At 46.5% G+C, this 24149-nt stretch overlaps 1 protein-coding gene across 10 annotated transcripts in view; it reads left to right on the top strand.

The window, feature by feature from the left end:
* The window catches only part of LOC139060119 (monocarboxylate transporter 13-like), a 111119-nt gene that overhangs the window by 59399 nt on the left and 27571 nt on the right, over positions 1-24149 (top strand). For all 10 annotated transcript variants that reach the window (XM_070538992.1, XM_070538993.1, XM_070538994.1 and 7 more), the window contains 2 exons: positions 6498-6756; positions 19927-20070. In XM_070538992.1, coding sequence (XP_070395093.1) covers positions 6528-6756; positions 19927-20070 — 373 coding nt within the window. In that variant the 5' untranslated portion in view covers positions 6498-6527. The remainder of the gene's footprint in view (positions 1-6497; positions 6757-19926; positions 20071-24149) is intronic.

The following is a 24149-nucleotide window of genomic DNA, read 5'->3' as shown; positions in this document are numbered from 1 at the left end:
GCCACCGCCTCCGCACACCGTGCGTCCAAAAACAACAGCCTTGCCGCTCGCGTACGTTGCTGGATGTGGCGCGACTATCTAGTTTGTTTTCGAAGCAGCTGTTGCGCAGGGGATGCGCCGGGAGTTGTGCTCGTTATGTAACATAAGCAATCCACGGCATTGATGCTCGCCGTATATAACATACTTCGGAAATCCTCTCGTGACGCATGCACGACTACTGCAGCTGTGCATCTGAGTGCGCATGCAAACCGAAATGCGCGAGCAGCGTAACTAGTCATGTAGAGGTTGCATGAGCTGCCGAAAAAGTCGAGCGATCGCTTCATGTTTGGAACGGCTGACTTAAGCCACTACCCGTCAATAAACTCGCCGATATCCTCGGCTCGAGCTATGCCATTGCCATCGCCTTCACAGTCAACGGGCACACGCGAGAAAACGCGGGTGATCATTCTCGAACAAATTCCGTCTGCAACGCCTGCTCTGACGTGAGCTGTAAAGTCAGGTTTACCACCGGACCGGCGCAATGTTCGGATGGTAGAGCATCAGACGCACGCCTAGCTTGTCGGACGCATTGCGCCGAGATTTCTTACGCCGACGCAGCTTCGTTTACGATCCTAGCGGGTGTCCTAGCACTGGTCGCAAAGAATAGCGCAAGTAATGATTCCTGTTAGTTATTTTTTAAGGTATTGCTTTACCCTCTTCGTAGGACTGCTCTTGTTTGTTTGTTTTCTTCTCTCTCTCTCTCTCTCTCTCTCTCTCTCTCTCTCTCTCTCTCTCTCTTTCTCTCCTGCACACTGGAAGGCGCAACAGATAAATGACATCGACGTACCAAGCAGCACATGAAGGCTTTGCATGCGCATTCATTAAGTGACACCGGTCACTTCGCAAAGAAGAAGAAAAGCGACTTACACCGAGTAGTAGCGAAATTTATTAGGCCGCAAGTTTTCTCGGTTAGAAAATAAAAGTACTGGTCTCTAGCAGTGAAGTAGTAGACCGTATTTTACTGCCAAGGATGGTGTAGGCTGCAATGCAGCCAAAACACATTTGGTAAAATATCAACTGCTTTTAGCCTGAAATAAATAACTAAATAATTGAGTAAATCCTTCATGATGCCGACCACAGTACTCGTTATGCTTTATCAACTAAGCGCTGAATTTTTTTGCTATCAAGCTGTAAAAATTGTGGATTATTACTAATTATTATAAAAACAAATAAAAACAAAAATACGAAGTTGCTTGACATGTTGCGAGCCATAAAAAGTGTTCGCAACTTGTCAAGAAGTGACTATAAGCACAGCGTTTGCACTTTTCGGCGATAAATTTAGTTAAAGTTTATGTACTGCTTTTCAAAATGTCAACAGAATTAATGCTTGGAATTACAGTAACTGTATTCAGGCTTAGAGAAATCACATGACTGAGCGCGAGCAAACGTTCGCGCACTAAATGTCAGCGAAAGCGAACGTGACAGATCTCGTGCTTTCGGCTAAAAACAGTTCTCTTTTTTTCTATTTCTGTCAGTCTCGCTGTTTCTATCTTGTTGTGCTGTTAATTGTGCACCGAGCGTCGCTCTAAATGTGCGTGCTGTTGAGAGAAATCAGTTGACAATTTCTACGTGTTCACATGTGCTTTTATTTCTGCAACACTGCCACTTGATTTCAGTAATCCGTGTTGAACAGTACTGAATGTTTTTTTCAACGCCAGAGCATCTTCATCTTCCCTGTTGCTTTCCCTGCCCGGTTTACTCTAAACTGTCTATAATGCAGCACTAATTAGAATATCGGACCGCTCCTTCATGTCAGAATACTAGCCCCTGGATTTGTGATATTGCAAGAATGCATACAGATGTCTCTGCTACTTACACAAACACGAAAGCAGGAACGCACGGCGAGATTGGGAGCTACTTTCAAAAGCTGTTCGCGCACACAGAAAATTATCTTTTGCACTCAGGCGTGCCATGGCCAATTGAAGAAAGAAAACTGAACAAAAAGGCAACAGTATTTTTCTAATGCTGTAGCTTTTTGCACTTCCGTTAGCCTCACCTGTTTTGATGGTAATGGCCGCGAAAAACATTAAGTGGGCCACGGTTCGAGGTGCTTTGATTCGAAGCAAATACAGCAATATTACAACTTCAGAACTACAAATGCCGGTCACCTACAGAAAAACATTAAATTTAGAAGCGCAACGTCGTTTACAAGGTAGAGAAATATTGTGGCTGCCTTCATAAATTCATCGTCGTGATCACCAGCGTATTTACTCTACTGAAGTGCCACGGGGACTTTCTCCCTAATATCTCTAACTTTCCGTCTCCTGCATCAACGAAACCCAACCTAATTTCGCATGTTTTTTATCTAGCTCAGTTTCCTTTCTTCAACGTCTGTACGCCGTTTCTTGACCAGACTCTCGTGTTTAGAAGTTACCGGGATCAAAACACCCCCGGCATTCTTTTTGGGCGTTCTCTATTGAACGTCATGATATTTGTTGTGTTGGCATTCCGTCTGTTTCTTTTTCTAGAAAAGAGCTTGATTATTTGTAACATTGAATGGTGCAGCATACAGATTACATGTATCTCGGGTCAGCGTCATTTGACCAGCCTTGGCCTAAAGAGGGCAGAAACAAGTCGTACAAATAATATCATAGTCATTTTTATTGCAAACTATTCCAAGGCATGGCATGGCAAGAACTTTATTTTAGTCCAGAGAAACTAGGGTCCGAGGGCACAAGCCCCCGGGCTATGTTGGTGGCTCCGCCCACGTAGGCACCGGTAGGCCAAAGGCTTTCCCGATGTCGTGAGCTCTCCGGACGGCCAGGAGTTGATCTTGGAGGACATCGCTGGATATGCGCCGACTCCAGTCCTCCTCGCTGTTGAGATCCGAAGCCCTTTGGTTGGGGCACAGCCAGAACATATGATCAAATAGACACGGAGTGTGTCCGCAACTTTTACATTCCGCGGGAAAGTCCCGGTCAATTTTGTTAAGCACATAAGGTGTGGGATAAGATTGGTTTTTGTTTATTTCTAAAATGCATTCCTTTAGGTTTCACTTGTAAAAAGACTCTTATTGCTTTGGTCTTTCGCTTTCAAGTGCCTTCTATTTTAACCCCTGCGGCGTTCAACCACCAACGCTGCTGTTGTCCCAATTATTAAACTCTGATGCTCCTCCGAACCCTAGAGCGACCTACGCAACGCGACTTAGGGTCCCAAAGTCAAGCGGCACCAATTCTGAAACTCTCTAATTGTACGGGCCACTGAGCACTCTAGACATCTATTATATGTTTTCGCTTAGCTAGGCGCCACGCACGCGGTATTTGAAATAAAAATGATTCCTGATTACGAGTCAACCTTGCTCGAGTCAACCCAAGAGCTATCACCATCGTATACAGTGATTGTGATAGTTTCTGAGCCACTTTTCTCGTTTCTGATATGAGTTAGGGATCCAAATGCATGCTCCTCTCCAGGCCATCTGAAAATTTCGGAACTCAAAATAACTCACAAATGCCAAAAAACGCATGAAATTGCCAGTTTTAATTTTAAAACGTTTGACACCCAACGAAAAGTGTCTGTGTAAGTTTACAAGTGGCTTTAAAAAAAAGCAACGCACTCAATTTTCTTTCTTGATGATGGGGATGAAGTTGAACGGGCTATCCTAATTGTGTTGCTACTTTTACTCAATAAAACGCCGCACGTTCTGTAGCAGTGGTGAAACAGAGGTGAAGGTGCAGCTGGGATGTGCCATACACCGGCTTCAAGGCACACAACAATAGTCCCTGAGCGGCCTGTATGTGACGGTGACGACGACCGCGCATGCTTCCCTTTATGGTCCAATCTGACAGAATACGCGACGCTGGACAGCCTGCTTTTCTGTTTGTTATTGTTGTTTCTGTTTTTTTGTTTGTTTGTTTTTTTTTCTTTCTGTCCGGCACGGCGTTATAAAATCAGATGGTTGGTGGCCGGAGTACGCGGATGATGGGCCATAAGGATGCAATGGGGGGCCGTTTGCTGGCTCAGGGGAAGGAAGGCATTTAGGACGACTGACCTCAGCGCGGATTGGTGGCCGCTAATTGCAGTGAGCTTTTGCCTACTCTAATGAAGCCTGCTTCTCTTCGACCGCAAAAAAAAGGGGGGGAATGGTAATAAAAAGGTAAAGATAAACGGACGAGGATTTAGGCTGAAGCTGTTCCCGTTAGTTCGGTTTCAGCCGACGTTAACGCTTTCACTTCGCACTCACCGCTCTACTTGTCCGTGTGCTGCGACCATGGCACGGTCGCGAGGTGAGAAAGCACACTCGGCCTTGCGTATGTGAGGAGTTCGCTAGCTTGAGATAAAAAAAAAACGACGGGTCAATTGAAGTTGTCCCCCCCCCCCCCGTAAGAAAGACGCAGAGAAAAAGTGTGCGTGCGTGAGCGTGTGTGTGTGGGGGGGAGGCAGTAATTCCGTCATCATTGACTGCCTGTGAAAAAACACGCTTACCCCCCCCCCCCCCCTCTGAATAAAAACCCGCAAATGACAAGGTTTGATAGCATACAGAGGGAGGTTTGGGGGGGGGGGATATCGTGACTATATAGGGGATATATAAGCTGACAGGTCGCAGGCTGAGTCGGGAAGTTTTTGTCAGCTACACAGTTTGGTTAAAGGAAGCAATATATATATATATATATATATATATATATATATATATATATATATATATATATATATATATATATATATATATATATATATATATATATATATATGCAGATTCAACGTACATGTTGGAATCAATGTGAAGCGAAGCTTTTGTGAAGCGGTTAATGAAATGCTCTTAACTAACAGTGATGTCTACAATTGTGTTTACGTTCATCCTACGCAACGGTAACCTCATGAAATGTTTATGTAAGGTTTATCAATAATAAGAAAAAGCTCACAACTTTCATCTCATACAATTTTTACGTTCAGGCACTAAACCGCTCCCAAGCTATGCCGAAATGCAAACTCCAAATGCAACGGATGCACAGTGTAAGACGTGTACGCCGCGATGACGCAAGGACGAAGGCGATGTATGATGCTTCTCGAGGGAACAATGGCAATAACAGGTGTATGAACAAAAAAAGCATGACAGATATCTAGGACAGATTTAAGGATTCTGTACCACCTGTGTCACAGTGGATCGTATACCCTTTGGGGCTAAATCAAAGAAAGTAAGGTAAATCAAGGAATCAGTCGAATACAATTAGTTATTCCACCAACAAGCCGCCAGGCTTTAGAGGTATCAGCCGACATATGTCTAGGTTCTATATAGGAATTCATTACGCAATTACGGAGAAGAGGGCGCACTTATGCCGACACTAGCTTGTCGGTCAGAGTACGCGGGTTATACATGAAGGGTGTCCCAGCAAATTTTAGCCATAGTTTAAAAATATGCGAATGCCACGTAGCTAGACAGAACCAAGGTAGTGTTGTCTGACGTCACTTGGAGATACTCAGATTATTTTTTCATTCCGCTTAATTAGACAATTATTCCTAATTAGTTATTCAACTTCTCAAATATTATAGTTAGATTAAAAGCGTCGATGAGAAAATTGTAGAGCTACATGAAAAACTCCCGATACAGCTTCCTGTTTCTCAATACTTGCTACACAGAAGTGTTTTTCCGAGCGTGAAATAAGCCCGCAAATGCACGCAAAACTGCCGCGCGACTGGCCGCTCGAGGCACTTTGGGTGTATTCGCGGGGCTCCTTCGCTTTAAAAGGGCGATAAAAATATGAAAAAAAGTTAGTGCTTCAATGTGCACGTAGAGCGGATGGCTCTCCTCAGAGCCTCAAATGCAGTCCGCCATCACGCACGGTACACACTTCACGGTACACACTTCACGGTACACACTTCACGGTATACCCTTTAGAACTTGGGGACAATGACGAGCGTTTCCCGCAGACTCAATCAGACTATTTAGGACACATTAACCTTTCCCATTTATTCCGTCTCTCTTTCGGGCGCACTTCAACTAGATTGATAGGTTTAACCTCACAAAGCAACCCACCGGGCTTTGGCAGACGCCGTATGGTAGGCAGCCTCGGGTCTATTTTACATCGTCGAAAGCGTGTTACACGAGCGTTTCTGCGTTCCACGTCCGTTGGAATGCGGCTGTTCCGTGCTCCTGTGCTCAACAGCGGAATGTCATTGCTATATTCAACAATCACGGCGGACAACAAGCGTAAGCTGTCCCAAAGTCGACAAATAATGCGTCATCGATTTCCTGAATGCAGTGGGCAGACATATATACGACGCTTGTTGCAGTTGAACTGCCTGTGCTTTCAGTAAGGTGTTATCTAAAACGGCGAGCGAAATCTGCACCTGGTCGGAAATTATGCAGCTCTTACAACTGCCCACGAAACAGAGTAAAAATTTGCAGGAAACACGCACGCTCGCTCGCTCGTTCACCCGCTTACGCACACGAACCCTCCATAGAAGCTGCAACGTTATACGGCAGGCCGGAAGGTGACTTGGCAGCGCGCTCGTGCTCGCAGGACCTCGGGCATCACTGACCAGCGACACCGATGGCCAAGCCGCAGACCAGCGGAGCAGCCCGCAAGGCGGCGCGCGAGGGCCCGGACTCCGCGAGGGCCTGGTACCTGGGCGTCTTCTGCACCATGTACGCATTCTTCGGCTGGGTGGGCCTCAGCTCCACGCCCGTCCTCTACGTGGGGCTCATCAAGCATTCGGGAGCGTCCAGGGAGGCTGCGTCGCAGCCTTTCACGGCCATGATGTGCGCGTACTTCACTGGAAGTGAGTGGTCCACCACGCTGTAAAATAATCTAGACCCTTGAAAGTGAAAACTGGTGTAAATGTGTCTATAACCCACAGCCTTGGGGTGTCAGTTATATAAATAACACCTTAAGGGTGAGAGTTATAAACGCATTTACACCCCTTTTCACTTTTAAGGGTCTAAGTTATTTTACAGTGCATCGGCGCCCCTTCGCCCCCAAAAAACATGCTCATTTCAGCTTAAGCTCCAGTAAACTCGAAGGAATACTATGCGCCGAGAAAGCCAGTGCGCGCGGGAATAGCGCGAAGGAAAGAGATGCGACAGAGGTAATTGCTCTGCGCGTGAGAAATAAAATGAGGTCAATTCTCCGATAAGATAACTACTGAAAATTCCGTTATTTCATATTAGATGACACTATTCATAGACTCTACACGCCGTTGGCTCAGACGGAAAGCGAAACTGCCCTAGAAATATGACCGTATTTATTTATTTACTTATTGCTTTATTATTATTATTATTATTATTATTATTATTATTATTATTATTATTATTATTATTATTATTATTATTATTATTATTATTATTATTATTATTATTATTATTATTATTATTATTATTATTATTATTGCCTCGTCATTTTTTTTGCTGGAATGGCAGCAGTAGAATACGACCCGCTGGCCACGTAGCGCTGGTTAGAATGTCCTGGAAAATATAATTTCTTGCGCTTGCCTCTAAGCGTTTCTTATAAGTACTACGAGGAACTCAATTATTTCCGTGATCGCCGGCAATGTACTTGAAACATGTGTCTGTTTTCCCCTTGGGACGTCACTCGTCACCGTCGCGAGCATTACACGGTACGACTTGTCTCTATACACTGTCAGTCGCGGCCAGAACGCATGCCGTAGGTTGTTCGGTTTGATTGATAACCTCATGGAGCGCATCTCAACCGGGATTACAGCGCGTATGCTCATCGCGTGACGCAATACACACAATCAAACACGAAAGCTGCAAGCTCTGCAGATGGTTAAAGATATATTGTGGAACATGTGGCTGGCCGACACAATCCACGTCGGAAATACGCCTGGAATACGTTCCACGCACATGCGAACGCGAAGTATTCATTTGTGTGTTTTCAGGCGAAAAGTGAAGACATACGCAGCGTGCCTCGCGACAGGGGCGCAATATGCTACAGCATGGCTCGCTCGGAGCTACAGAACCAACAACAACGCTTCTCCCGGGAAAACCACGATTTTGCGAGAGGTCATGGTTAAAGCAAAATAATTGTCATTAATGTGTATGCGCTAGATTCCTATACGAGCGGCCGGGGGCAGGGGGTCAGGATTTACCTGTGACTGCTCTACGGAGCTTGCTGAATGGAACACACGGGAGTGGTAATAATGTTTAACGACGTTGTTTACATCAAGCTCGCTACACACTCGGAAGGAAAAAAGAAGAAAAAGAGGGAAGGCGTGTGTTGCAGCGTTTCTTTTCCTTCCACGAACATCGGTCTGCTGCGAGCGAGGACCACTACACCGAAACCGTCCTTCAGACAGCTCGCAGTGCGATCTCGGTGTCAGTGCACTAATTTATCGCGCTCCACGTGTCTCGTGGGATTTTCCCTGACGGATGTTAACTGAGGCCAGAATATCTCAAGCGCCCATAGTATACATTCTTCTGGTTGCGCCACGCGGCTGTACGCCACACACCTTGGCCAAGCAGCGAAAAACGAGGTGATCGCAGGCATTTCCATAGGGAACGGGTGGTCACCCTTAACCTTGAACCGCGAACGGCGAATTCTGCCGGCGACGTTTCCCGCCGCGGTATGCAGCGGCGGAGCCGGCGCCGAGCCGTAATTCACCTTGTCGAAATATACTTCGTAGTGCCGAGGGCCTGCGCAGCGTACCGGCCAGCAGCTCTTGCGCATCGGCAGTGGCCGTGTTGGAAATGAAATGAGCAGGAAAGTGTTTATTCTTTTCCTTGAAACGTAGGGGGAAACGCAAGAGCCCACCACCTCGGTCTGTTGTGGAAGCCCGATACACTGGATTAAAGGGAGGCAGATAGAGAAGTGCGTCTACGAGCGTTCTGCCACTGCACAAGAAAAGTAAAATGGGGATGGAACGAAACTGGCGTTTCTTTTCGCCCGCGTTCAGTCTTGTTGACCGATAATTGACACGCACTCAACATACAGTTTGCCTCGGCGACCAAATCAGAAGCACGCGTTTGCGCGTCCTTCACTGCATACGTGAAGGTACGACCGCCGATGTTGATACCGCGGTGGCAATCCGGACGACACAGACCGGTTTATAACTATCCGCTGGTTCGAGATAGAGACGAGAGCCCAAGTGGCCTGAGCGGACCAGGTACACTACAGTGTTAGGCGTACACGGCACAGGCCATTAAATGGTGGGCAGCGCGCCGCCTGAGTTGTGTATACTCTCGCTATAAACGACGATTTCGGGTGTGGTCCACTTCACGTTGCTGAGTGTTATCTCTGCGTGCATCGCACGTGGGACCAAGCGGCTGATCACTAGCCCAAAGAAGGAAGTCAAAGATGTCACGCGAAAGTGCGCTATCAGGAAGTCCTTAATTTATTATTGACCAACGACTTGTGTAGCTGAGGCCATTCCTCATTGGCATGACTTGAAGCTGACGCGCGTATATTGTCGGACACTGATCCTTTCTCGTGTCGGAGTACAAGGGACAAGAATACAGCGAAAAATAAGACAAGGCCGCTGTTAAAGGCTCATATATTGCGGTACGAAATCACTTGCAAGGCTTAGATAGGCCCTGCAAGTAAGTGTATATGCGTAATCAACTGCACGCCTGCACCAACGCTAATAGCATAAGTCACTGCCTCAGAACATTTAGCAGCGCTTTGCTAAACTGGGAGTCGCGCGTATCGGTAAAATTGACGTCATACGTTTCGGGTGTTTCAAGGAAGGCTGGAAAATATCATTTAATCACAACGCAGCACAAATTATTGCATGCCTTTTCAGAGGCAACAGATCGTTCGCGGTGGTGGTTTTCAGCATCTGTACGATAAGCACAGCGACGGAAGCGCTTCTCTTTCATGCCCGCTTCATTCGTGTCAATCGCAAAAGGAGTAGCAGTCGCGACTCATTGTTTGGCAGCTGTGCTTGCTGTTCAGCAGCCCGATTTTAAGGCAAAGAACGGATCAACCTCAAGAACGTGCTATCGCAAACGCACTGCTGGAGGCTACACGCTCTTTAAAAGAGGAATGTGCAGGCGCAGTGATCCGCGAACACGTAAAATGTTAGGACAACGACGAACACAACTACGAGAAAACTGGAGTACTACAGACACGCTGAGTGCAGCGCGGAGGCCGTGCGTCTATTCCTTCGTGCGAATCCATACATAAAATCTCCCTGGCCGCATCGATTGTTGTTTGAGGTTCCCGAGCAGTATGCACTCTTGCTCTTCGATTTCTGCATTTACATCGTGTGCGATCTTTCGTCACTTCCATTGCGTTACGAAAGATGAGCGCCACCGTTGGGTCAGATTACAGCTACGCGCGCAGTCTATTTTACAAGCACAGATTGAAAAAAAAAAAAGCAAGACAGTTCAAGAAAGAAATCAAACATCGGTTACGCTGCAAGACTATAGGCGCAATTCGCTGCGTTCACTCTGAGCCGATACTGAATTCTGAGGTTTTACGTGCTGAAACCATGATTTGATTATGAGGCACGCCGTAGTGGGGGACTCCGGATTAATTTTTACCACCAGGGGATCTTTACCGTGCCCCCAATGCACGGGACACGGGTGCTTTTGCAGTTCGCCCCCCGTCGAAATGCGGCCGCCGCGACCAGGATTCGATCCCGCGACGTCGTGCTCAGCAGCGCAACACCATATATTATAGCCACCATGGCGGGTAAGCCGCGGTGCTTAACCAAAGCACTTGCAGTATTGGCCTGCGTGGACAGGAACATGCAGTTTCGACGAAATGTGCTGTACAAATAACAAAAAGACATGAGAAAGATAGCTATTCCATTAATTTAGTCCAGTAACCTGGCAATGTGTACGTAAGCTGCTAAAGCATGTAATAGTCAGCTGTCGACTATAATGACGGGCTGAATATTGAACCGTTAGGTTACTAAATGCAGCTGATACGCTGATAGTATAAGAAGTTCGTGTCTATCGTTTCACAAGAGTACAAGCAGATTCATTTTCTCAACGAGTACGTATTATATATGTATAGATATCCATCGTGAAATTTGCTTTTCAAATTGTCGGCGTTTGCACAATCAGATGAGCGAAGCCCGCCAAGTGCCCTTCTTCGTTTCACGGACATGCGGCAGCAACTGCTGGTACTTTTCCTTTTCTCTCTCTCTCTATCTTCTCGCACTCGGCTCCCAGATAAAAAAGATACCGGCACCTTCAGATGGCATTGGGTCATTGCACGCGGACATTTGCATGTTGCCATCATTTGCATTGTGACGCCAACGCTGGCTCACGCTTGGGAGTGCCTGCGTGTTTGCCAAGTCAGCGGCGCGGAGTGCCAAACTCGACGTCAGATATCTCGAAGCACGTGCTCGCATACGAGTATTCTGCAAGATTTGTCAATCGCGCAGAATACGATTGCTTTATAGTTTGCTTCCAAGTCTGCCATTTTAGAGTATGACAGAAAGGTCAGAGAGAGAGAGAGAAAATATGAAGAGCTAAGTATACAGCCAGGTTAGCCGGAAATGTGTGCTGTTCGCTACGTCATACATTGGACAAAAGGGGAGGAAGGAATACGAAGATGAGAAAAGAGAAGAGAATGTTCGCTCTAAACACGTGCGTGAAGAATGCCACGTGGTCACTAAGAGGCTCGTCATATTAAAAACTGCTATAGTTTGCCCGAAAGCGAAGCGTTGAAAGCGACATAGAGAGGCTTAGTTTACAGCGCTCGAGCTCCTTCCACGGTGTTTTAACAATACCCGGGGGCGACATGGTGTGACGCATCGCGCGAGACAACTGATCAGATACCAGTCGCGGGGCAATTATAGAGCTGGCGCGGTGAGTAACGCCGGCAGCGGCGTTAAGCGACTTTGCGTGCACCTCCATCGTGCACGAAATGGGACCGCAACGGAAAAACCTTGAGCGTTTCTCAGCACCAAGTGAAAGGGTTTGATGGCATTCCGCTTGACGTTGACTTGCTGTCCGTTCAGCTCACGCCAGTGTATATGTGCACCACGGTGAGGTATACGCAAACCGCTGCTCAGCAGTAACGCTAATGCGTGCGTGCGCACTACGCTCGTGCTCGTCGCGCGGAAGCCAAAACTCTGCGTACCTTGTTAAGTCCCGTTAAGGGGCGCGCAACTCCGGCGTTTATTTAACCATATAAGGATATCGTCATTTTCAAGTGGCATTCGCAGTCCTGTAACCGGTAGGGTGGTTTAATTTGCTTAAAAACTCATCAATAGCTTTAAATAGCCAGTAAACGAGGCACAGAAAGCCGAACGGGTAGCTGCTTCGTGTGACGTCTGCGATGAGTCGATGATGTCAGATCTTACGATACCTCAATGTAAACACGCAGGACACGTAGTGCTAACGCCAAAAAAAAAAGCGAAGCTGACGATGTCTTTTCCAGCTCTTTCGAACTCGACAGCGGTGATTTCAGCGACGACGTGTAAGCGCCGAAGGGCCGCCGTTTGCTTTCGACCCACGGCCGTCGCGCGAGACAGCTGACGTGGTCCAAGCTCAACGCATTGTGCTGCGGCAAGACGAAGAGAAGCGCCGGTTATGACGTCTGTCAAAACACTGTAAACGGAAATAACTCCGAGGTGGGAGTATAACGCTCGTCCTCTAGCGACCCCCCGGTTCGGAGTTTATTATGCTTCGTATTATCGGAGTAGAATTTTTACTCCGGGCGAGAGGAATTTTTACGTGGAATTATGGGAGCAATTTTTTCTATCTTTTCTTTCTTTTTTGCTTTGCAATGGACGGAGTTTTTTCGAGGTGCAACAGCAGTATAAAAAGCGGCATCACGCGAGTTTGCGCAAACATCTTTACATACAGAGGCTGCTGGTCAAATTTCGATATATGCACACGAGACCGCGTCAAATTCGACGAAACAAGTCAATGAAAGCACATATATCATGACATACATAAACATTTCAGAAACGCCCAATGCAGAAATTTGAAAGACATCCCACGTACACGCGATACTCAAGAAGCAACGGTGCCAGTATATATTGCCACGATACTGTGTGCCTCGTAACCGCCTAGGGAGCAGCTGTGCTGTTTTCAGAATTACAACTCACATGCTCGTTCATACGAGATGTGCCTCTCTGATATTAACAGAATACCTTAATCAACACAAAACTGTTAATTCAGAATAGTGAGAGAAAAAAGTTAATGGCGTAAATTTTCACAATTAGCATGCCATTCTATGAGTGCTGGAGCGACTTCGCACACTGCCGGCGTTCGCGGCCAAAAAGTAGTGCGTTAGTTACAGTAAGCAAGAAAAATGTAAGTGCGTCTGCTTCATAGCAAAATTAAATTTTTGCGATATTGTGGTAGCGTAGCAACAAATTATTACGTGTGCGCATGACCCGCAGCAGCCGACGTAACACCGAAAAATGCGCAGTCATACATTTTATACACCGCACTACTTGCTCCGCGTCCGAGCAAGATCTCTCGGTTGTGAAAAGGAGCTACATCGCTGATCTGTCGAGTGAATCCTTAAACTCGGAGCCAGCAGGCATGCGTCTAAATCAGTGTCTAGAATAGAGCGTAATGTTAATGCAATATCGGAAGCAACGACGTGACCAAAACCTATATGCGGGATAACAATTCGATGCACATCGCTCAATAAGAAGCTTTATTTACAGTAAGCATACTTATGTCCTACCGTTTTTCTTCGGGCGAGGATATCCGTTCACAGATAAATAAAAACAGTTGCTTGCACTCCGGTCTTTCTCACTGGCAACACAGCACCGCAATGAACCTGGGGTACGCCATTCATGTGCGACTAGCACGGATGTCGTCGCTCGAACAGTGGCTGCTGTTGCCATTGCTACGCGGTCCTTTCAAACATTCCACCGGACGTTGTCAACATGTACCCAAAATGACATAAAAGTCGTATTTAACGTAGTGAAGAACACAAGCCAGGGTCACGCAGCACAAAAACACAGTCAGAATCTGAGCCGACATCACGAGCCAGTGAGCAGCTTCGAGGTATACCTAAGCCTTTTCTGCACTTGAAAACGTTGCTCTTGCATTCATCGTTGTCAGCAAAGTGATCCACACTAACGTACTTGAAGTTGAGCAACAGCGAGCTGCAGGCATGCTTATAACTCTTTCTGGAAGGAAATACGGGAAACAAATTGACGAAACGCTGTCACGGAACGACACTTCACAAATGTAAACAAACCGTCAGCCATGAGCACTGCCGACTCCACCGAATGCGCCCGGTCGCTGGCGAGGCGCACAGCCTCATGGGAAGCGCCACGTGACCAAACTCTTTCGGCGGATGGGAGTTTTTTAAAACTCCCTGTCGGAGTATCACGGGAGAACAAGATTTTTAAGCGGAGTAAAATCGCGTCATGCCGCCCTAATACTTCCGCAGCTAGCCAGCGGAGTGAAACGAGGGAATGGCGCTGTTTTGCTCCCATACATCGGAGTAAATATTTGAGGAGGGGAGGTTTTAGGGCACATCACCTGTTAAAAACTCCCAGGTGGGTTTATTTTCGTTTACGTTGAACGATCATTGTCGGCCACCGCCTCGTAGAAGAAGAAACGAGCTTCGCCGTTTCCGGGCGAAGTGGCGTTTTATACCCTGACGTCACGAACCATGAGTGGCCAGTAAAATGTCATACATTCGCGGGTATGAGTCGGGAACCCGTAACCAGTCTTTCAAATGCATGTTCAGGAAGACTAAATAACTATCGTTTGACACGCATAATCAGAGTGAGAAAGAGAACGTATATTCAAGATTTTATTAAGGTCAGTGGACATTGAAAAATCACCAGAGTTGCCATTTAAGACAAACTCGAAGGGATCGCGAAAATCCGTCCGTTTTATTAACATTTCGTCTTAACAGAATTGACATAAAACTAAAGAAAGTACACTATTCCCGGTAAACTCAAATATTAGCGGCACAAAATAATTAACGAAACACCTTTAGAGCCAAAAGGCAGATATAAAAAGAGATTGCATTTGCAAGGTACAAAGTATACTGAGTAATTTTTGGTTGCCGGCGCTTTTAAAAACATGTGCGCTGTCGCAAATGCTGACATTTCCACCTAACTTGCTCCAAAATCCTTCTATGCTTTCCGGTTGCTGAAAAAAAATACATAAAGGTATTTAGGCTCTAATCGGCTGTTCATATGTGAACCCCGCTGGTTCTTAATCGTGGCTTATGGGCAGCGTCGTCACCATCATTACCGTGGCAATTATTCATGAGGTCCACGGGAGTCCTCTGCGGAGTGCAGAAGCCCCTCGAGGACCTCATGAATTATTGTTTCTGTGGTGTAAGCCCTGCACGTTTCCACGTCATCGTCGACTCTGGCGGAGCTTTTTCTTTTTTTTTTATGTCCACCAAAACACCATTTGCTTGCCTCTCGTGTAGCTACCAGGAGCCGCCTCCTCCAAGTCTACCGATACCTGCCTCCCGCTGAACCGCGTTGCAGGCGTCCGTGACAGTTGCGGAAGTTTGGCGTAATTGAATTTGCGATTCGTGCCACAGGGGTTTTCTCCCTTTCTTTTTTTTTTCTTGCATTGGATCCATGGTAAAGAATGTGTCACACGTTGTTCTTCACATCCGAAAATTTGGACGTGTCAGGTGGAAAGAAAAAAAATAATAAAAGGAGGAAATAACGCTTACTTGCCGTCAGTGTAAGAGAAAACCAAGTGCTATTTGCGATTTGCCGATTCAGACGACAAGACGCTCTCAATCAGTTAGATAGGAAACCGTTCACCTTGAAGAAGATCTTTGGACCATGGCCTCGCATATCGCAGCTACAAAAGGCCACAAAAGTGCTGCTGCGATATTTGAAAGCAGCGTCTGTGATCCGGACTGAGTGACCGAACGATATTCCCAGTGGACTTTCTCTTCTTCTTTTAATCTTTCCGTCCCCTTTTCCCTTTCCCCCAGTGCTGGGTAGCCAACCAGGCTCAGTCCTGATTAACCTCCCGAACTTTCATTTAATATTTGTTCTCTCTCTCTCTCTCTCTCAGACGACAAGACTGGCGTTGTCGTCGCCGCACTTGTGAATTGCCAGTTATGAGAAAATCTTGCGCGCCTCATGCCCGCTTCCTTCGCCATTGGATAAGGCCCTCTGCTATTGACCTGCACCGGGTCGCAGGCTCAGCGTCCGGCTTTTTAGACGCGACTTCATGGTATACAGACGGTGTGTGCAAAATAACTCACTAAATAAATAAACAGTTTCGAAGCGAGGAACACGGACTCTTGGAAATCAGGGACCGAATTCACATATATTTTTGTTCTCAAGAGGTGTACCATTGGTCGACCGCCTTCGCTAACAACGTGACCAACGTCCCGATTGCCTGGCACCCGTTCTTACGAACAGGTCTATAGTGCTAGAACGTTTTTGTGAATACGGGCCCAGCTCGGAGGGAGTTCACTGGAAACGGAAGACGTCAGCTTGCAAGGCTTCATATGCAAAATTGAGATCGCACATGAAAACAAAATTAGCAAAGCAATCGCAAATACGAAAAAAGAACTTGTGAAAATGTACGGGAATCGAAAAAGCATTGACAAAGGTTTAAGAAGCGTCCGCGAGCCACTCTTCGAGTTTCCACACTCGCCACTCGCCACCCTTATTCATTGCCGCGAGCTTGCTTCGTTACCCACAGCAATGCGCTACAGCATACTGTTCGAGACACAATCCCACGGTGTCTGATACTTTCCAGGCGAAACTCACTGGGCAGTCACACAAAGGGCCTGGTTTCTTGCCAGTGAGCCCATGAAAAAGGAAAGTTGGCACGAGCGCTCAACCGGATCGTCGATCAGAGCAGCCGGTTCGCTCTACAAAAAGACGTCATAAGTTGGCGACGGCATCCGAGAATCCGGAGCACGCGCTCTGCATATGCAAGCACTCGACTGCGCCTCGCCTCCACGCCCTCCTCCGTGAGGCCGCGAGCAACCTTTCCTCGTGAAGCGCGACAGCCATGAGTCACATACTAACCAGGGGCGACCAGTCTATGCGCGGTATTCTTTCGTAATAGTGGAGTATCACTTTCACGATCTATACCATTGTGGGAATAAACGGGGGAGACGTGTCTGAGCCCGCAAGTCGTACCGAAGCTGGCAAGTGTTCGCTGCTCGCGGAGCGCTTTGGTGCAGACGGCGCTGTTCAACAGCTGCGCTGTCCCGTTTGCGGTATACAGACGCCAAACGCTTCCGTCACAGCTGCAATGTCCCCTTCCCGTATAGGCTACTAAGTTATACCCAATTGTTTCTGTCGACAGACAGAAACAACTGTTCCCGCGTTAGTTAAATGGCGCTCAACGAGCAATGGATAGGGGATATACTTAAATATAAATGCATACCCACAACTGGAAACTGAGAGTCGTTTCAGCCTCTGCGCATAACGACAGAAAATTATGGACAGCGCCAGCTGCGTACTCGCTCTACCCCCAAAAGAACACGTTAACTATAATGTCGATAGGTTACGGCAATACAGGGGCCATATTCTGCGAAGCTTTTTCCGTTCCTAAGTGCACTTTGCCATCGACCGGTCGTCTTCGCTTATTATATGCCCAGCATCACGATAGGATGCATGGCGTATACCCTTACTAACAGTTCTAGCGTAAGAACTTTCTTTCTGAATATCGGTCCAAATTATTACTGCAAGTTAGCTTTCCGGGAAGACGCTCACAATTACTCTTCGCAACCTCTACTTTATTAAAAAGACCAGACGAACCATGAGAATAAGACAGAAAGGTGGCATCAAGATTGGTCTCACAGCGAAGCAGGTGGGCTGCACGAGCGTGGGACCGTATTCACGAAAAACTATTACGCTATAATCGTTAGTAAAAAATTGGAGGACGCTTAAGCTTCGCCTTCAAGAGTGGGACGCGACAGCGTTCCCGTCGACCCGCCAAGGGGTATAAGACAATGCGCTACGGCACAGCAATCACTTACGATGCGCCCCGCATCGGACTTAGCGCCCACCTATCACGCGGTGAGCGTCGAGCAACGCAGCGTTCGGCGCGACAACGAAACGTGCGCCTGAGCGAACGAAACGAACCAAAGAACTCGGTGTCTCGGAGGGGAAACGATCGACGCCAGCCAAACGTCGTGATCGGCACGGGCAGAGAGATAGATAGTAATCTAAACCGGGAGCACGGCGAAGCGTCGTCAGGGGAGAGGGAGTCCCGCGACGCGCCTGGCAGCGGTCCCAATGCGCGCGCGGCGCGCCTCCTGTCGGGGCAGCGCCGTACATTGAGAGGAGGGGGTCTTCTGTGTTTGCCGCAAGATGGCTCTGCGTGTGCGGAAAGCGCAGAAGAAATGCAGCGGAAACGCACTTCGCAACTCGTGTAATTGTGACTTCTGTACGTTACATGTTCATAATTACCGATATACACCGCAGTATAACTTTCCACGGCTCGTTTCGAAGGCAACACCGCATTCACTAGAGGCGCGTTTGCACCGCTTGGAAGCATCGAACTCGTGGCTGAGTGGTAGCGTCTCCGTCTCACACTCCGGAGACCCGGGTTCGATTCCCACCGGGCCAATCTTGGAAGTTGCTTTTTATTTATGAAGCGCCTGCCGTGATTTATCGCTCACGGTCAACGCCGCCGACGCCGACACCGACGCCGACGACACCGGCTTTTCTGCGACACGAGCTCCTTAACGCTATCGCGTTAAAACAAATTCCAGCCAATACTGATGCTGGACATGTTATTAGCGAAGGAGGCTAACCATTGTCAACGAGCACTTAACGAACGGAAAGGTTTGTGAATTCGACCTCCGATCGTTCGCGTCGTCTGCTCCTCTCCCTATCGTGGGAGACCGTTTCGCTCTTCCTGCATTGCCTCCGTATGCACGATAACCAACCAAAACCAAGTCGTGAAGTTTTTTTATTTACTTGTCTTTCGCGTTCTCGTCTGAATAAAGCCTGCACATTCTACACGCTGTTAAGTTGAGCCAAATAAGCGAAAGAAGGAAACGTTATCGGGCGAGTTGGTGCTTTGATGGCATAGTAGATCTGGCACTAAATTACACAGCCACAACAAACTCGAGAGGCGCTTGCTTCGTCTCTCTCTCTCTCTCTCTATATATATATATATATATATATATATATATATATATATAGAGAGAGAGAGAGTTATATATATACATATAGTTAGTTATAGTTATAGTTATAGTTCATATTCATATAGTTAGTCATATATATATGAATGAATAGAATTTATTATGAATATATATATATATATATATATATATATATATATATATATATATATATATATATATATATATATATATATATATATATATATATATAAATGAATGAATAGAATTTATTGATAGGAAAGACGGAGAGGTCGACCTGAGCTAGTGCGCCCTAGTCTGCTACTCTGTACTGGGGAAGAGGGAAGGGGAGTGAAAGTATTGGGATGGATGATGATGATAACAGAAGTGGTGAGTGCTTATGTACATGAGACAGTTGCCTCGCAATATATAGTCATATCATAAGAAGCCAACAAACACTGACACCAAGGACAAAATAGGGGAAATTACTCGTGCTTAATAAATGAAAATAAAGAAACGATAAATTAATGGAAATTAAAGTGGATGAAAAAACAACATGCCGCAGGTGGGAACCGAACCCACAACCTTCGAATTGCGCGTGCGATGCCATACCAATTGAGCTACCGCGGCGCCGTTTTCCCATCCACTTTCTTGGGTATGTATGTGTCCTAGTAGAACCCTGGGAACCCGGGCCCCTCGGTTAACCCCCTTTCTTCTCGTTGATATATATATATATATATATATATATATATATATATATATATATATATATATATATATATATATATATATATATATATATATCGAGAGAGAGAGAGAGAGAGAGAGATCCTTCTTACCAGTTCTACAGCTTTAGCAAGATTGTTTCAATAGTAAATACTACCTATTTATAGCCAATTTAGCGACAGTGAACTTTGGTTCCAGTCGGCATTGCTCACCCTCTTTACCTGTACCAAAAATCACGCAGGCGTGCTGTACGGTGGGCTGGCCCACTGGTTCAACGAACAGAAGCTGCTGTTCGCGGCCGCCGTCATCATTTCATCGACGCTGTTTGCGAGCTACTTCATCGTCGACATCACAGTTCTGACGGTTGTCCTGGGTGTGATCCACGGTAAGAATAGCACGTACGTCGCGTCACGGGGGTTTGCCGAGTCGTCATATTTCGCGCTGTCTGTCGACCCCATTCACGGCGATCCCGTGGGCGCCGCCATGTTTTATCACGTGGTGACGCGTCAATGACCTGCCTAGGGTGCCTCCGTGTTTGAAATGGGTGTGTAGCGGCGCGACTGGCGCCTCCAAAGCGGGCGAATAAGAATATGGGCTCGCGTGCAGGTAGCGCGAGAATATAACACGCTAGCGCGCTCGACATGAGCGGATTGCAGTGTCGGCCTCTCTCGAGAAGGCGCTGCACCATGGCACAGAGAGGCCGACACTGCAATCCCCTCATGTCGAGCGCGCTAGCGTGTCCTATTCTCGCGCTACCTGCTTCGCCGGCTCAGCAAACCTCTGTTTTGGAGGATATCGTAGACGGTGACTGGGTGGACGACACGAAGTTTTGGCCACAGCTTCAGAGGACATGTAAGGCTTCCAGAGTTCATTACGCCTTGTCCAAACGGTACTAGGAGTGTATAGGGTGCTCTTACGGGAAGTGGGGCTACAGAAATGCTTTTCAAGCTGTCCAAACTTTCCGCTTCTGAATTAAATCAGCATCAGTTACTTTTCCTCGTTGTTCTTTATTAGCCAATAAGCAACCCGCCGAGGTTGCTCAGTGGCTATGGTGTTGGGCTGCTGAGCACGAGGTCGCGGGATCAAATACCGGCCACGGCGGCCGCATTTCGATGCGGGCGAAATGCGAAAACACCCGTGTACTTAGATTTAGGTGCACGTTAAAGAACCCCAGGTGGTCGAAATTTCCAGAGTCCTCCACTACGCTGTGCCTCATAATCAGAAAGTGGTTTTGGCACGTAAAACCCCATAATTTATTTTTTTCTATTTGCCAATCACTATGAAGCATGGCTTGTCATGCTTCTGACTCAGTAACATTCCTCGGTGCTGTCAATGATTGTTTATTTTTCTGCCTAATCACTCGCGGGTGTGCTCAGTTGCGTTAGATTCGTTTTTGCTGCGCACAAGGGTGGTAATTGGAATGTAGATGTTCTGCACTACGTAATCATCATCATCATCATCATCATCATCAGCCTGTTTTATGTCCACTGCAGGACGAAGGCCTCTCCCTGCGATTTTCAATTACCCCTGTCCTGCGCCAACCGACACCAACTAGCGCCCGCGAATTTCCTAATTTCATCGCTCCCCTAGTCTCATGCCATCCTCGACTGCGTTTCTCTTCTCTCGGTACCCATTCCGTACCCAAATTGGTCTAACGGTTATCTAACCGGCGCATTGCATGACCTGCCCAGCTCCATTCTTTTTTCACTTGATGTCAATTAGAATATCGCCTATACCCGTTTGCTCTCTGATCCAAACCGCTCTCTTTCTGTCTCTTAACGTTATGCCTAGCAATCTTCGTTCCATCGCTCTTTGCGCGGTCCCAAACTTTTTTTCGAGTTTTTCTTTGTCAATCTCGAAGTATCTGGCCCATATGTCAGCACGGGTAAAATGCATTGATTGTACACCTTCCTTCTTAATGATAATGACAAGCTTCCAGTCGGGAGCTGACAATGTCCGCCGTATGCGATCGAACGCATTTTTATTCTTCTTATATGAATTTCCTTCTCATGAGCAGCGTTCCCTGTGATTAGTTGACCTAGGTAAATGTACTCCTTCACAGACTCTAGAGGCTGACTGGCGATCCTGAATTCTTGTACCCTTGCCAATCTATTCATCATTATCTTTGTCTTCTGCATATTAATATTCAACCCCACTCTTACCCTCTCTATGTTAATGTCCTCAATCATTTGTTGTAACTCGTTTGCAGGGTTGCTGAATAGAACAATGTCATCGGCAAACCAAAGGTTGCTGAGGTATTCGCCATCGATTCTTACTCCTAAGCCTTCCCAGTTTAATAGCTTGAATACTTCTTCCAAGCACGTAGTTAATAGCATTGGAGAGATTGTCTCCCTGTATGACCTCCTTTTCATAGGCATCTTCCTACTTGTGCAGAATTAAGGTAGCTGTGGAATCTCTGTAAATATATGGCAAGATATTTACGTAAGCGGTCTATACTCCTTGATTACGTAATGCCTTTATGACTGCTGGCATGTCTACTGAATCAAATGCCTTTTCGTAATCTATGAAAGCCATATAGATGCTTATTTTACTCTGCGGATTTCTCGATTACCGGATTAATGACATGGATGTGATCCATTGTAGAGTATCCCTTCCTGAAGCCAGCCTGTTTCCTTGGTTGACTCAAGTCCAGTGTTGCCCTCACTCTATTGGAGATTATTCTGGTAATTTTTTTTTGTAATGCTGGGAGATTAGATTATAATATTGAGAGGTAAAGTTTTTTTGTAATACTGGGATATAAGCTATTGGGCCTATAATTTTTCAATTCTTTAACGTCTCCCTTCTTGTGGTTTAGTATAATGTTTGTATTCCAGTTTTTTGGGACCCTTGCAGTCGATAGACACTTCATATATCATAGCAGCACAACTTCGTATAGTTTTCCAAGCATTTGGTCAACTCCATCTTTGATTAAATCGCCAGTATTCCATCTTCGCATGTGTGTAGACAACGTCCGAGAAGCTTAATTACTATGCCAGGAAGTGACGCTACTCTCTTTGTGACTGTGTAACGAACGGTGCTCACTCTTGTCGACATTCCGAGGCGGAAGCCTTTTTTTCTTTAAGGTTAGCGATACAACGCTGGCGTATGAGTCAATTTGTTTTTACCTTCGAGGAAAGCCGTACATATCGAAGTGCCGGCAACGCGTGCAACTGTATCAGCATTCCGTGAACATGGCCCCGCACATTCATTCCGTTTCTTAATATGCCATGTCACTACAAAAAAGTATACTTTTTTGTAGCCACATCTTGAAGCATGAATGATGCAGAGTGCGTTAGCGAACACCCAGTCGTATTTCCGACAGCTCATCGCACAGTACATATAGCAGGACAGAAACGGTAATGGTTTCGTGTTCGTGCGCTTTCGCTCAGGCAACGCGCTGCGTGCCGCCGAAAGCGCCATCTCGTTCCTCCAGGGCAAACTGCTCCGCTAAAAGGGTCGTAATAATCACTGCCATTGTAGCATAGAAACCCCAGTCGCAATTTCCGGTATATCGACCACTCGGCGGCACAAAATATTCTTACAAAACACGGCATCTGTATCAAACGATGTCGCAAGTACGGAATATTTCGACATGCCCATTTAGCGGGGATATCTAGTGCGTTTCCAATCACTTAAAGTGGATCGCGAGGAGTGGAAAATGAAGGGAACACGCTGCACACAGCTGCACTGTAAACCGCTATGCACCCTTAAGGTTGTTTCCAGCGCAAAAACAAAAACAACCGTTTCGATTTACAGAAAGTTGCAAAAATGTAAGGGCGTTGTGATTACCAAAACAACCTTTTTCATTTGCGTATTAGCCTAGCATTGTAAACCCAACGCACCCTTTTAGTGCTAACGGTATTACGGGCTGTCAAGACACCTGCTTTTTGTACATGCCCTTACTGTTCTGATTACTGGAACTCGCTTCTCAAAAGGCATTCAATACGGTGCCATTTTATATTAACAGGTCTGTGTGGTTCTTTAGGTGCGTATTAGCTGACTATATCTAAATAAGCATACTGTCGAGATTTATTGTTTAATCAAGCAGAACGAAGATGCATCCACTAGCACTGCATTGTAGGTCAAAACACGATAAGTGTATAGACTAAGCCCTTAGTAGGTACTATCACGCTCAGTATAAGGTCCATCGCGAAAGCGCGTGGCAAAGCGGTCGTGCGTTGTAGCTCGTACTGAGCGCAATAGTACATTTGTAGGCAGAGCGGGCAGTGCTAATTTGTATGCGCATGTGCGATGCGTATGTGTGCTCTGTGTTAGGGTTGCTCTGTTTTTTGTGTAGTATTTGTTCCAATGTCAAAGCGACTGAATGCTGTGTTGTGACCATCGCGGTGCCATAATGTGAGGAACAGAACTGAGGAACAAAACAGAAAAACTATGCTTATTTTTTTTTCTAGTGGTTTCCAGGGATATGTATCAGTCCATGCAGTAACTGCTTTGTTTTAGTGG

Source organism: Dermacentor albipictus, chromosome 1, assembly GCF_038994185.2.
Source record: "Dermacentor albipictus isolate Rhodes 1998 colony chromosome 1, USDA_Dalb.pri_finalv2, whole genome shotgun sequence".
NCBI lineage: Eukaryota > Metazoa > Arthropoda > Arachnida > Ixodida > Ixodidae > Dermacentor > Dermacentor albipictus.
Note: the sequence above shows the minus strand (reverse complement) of the source record. Positions and strands in the feature narration are given on the sequence as shown.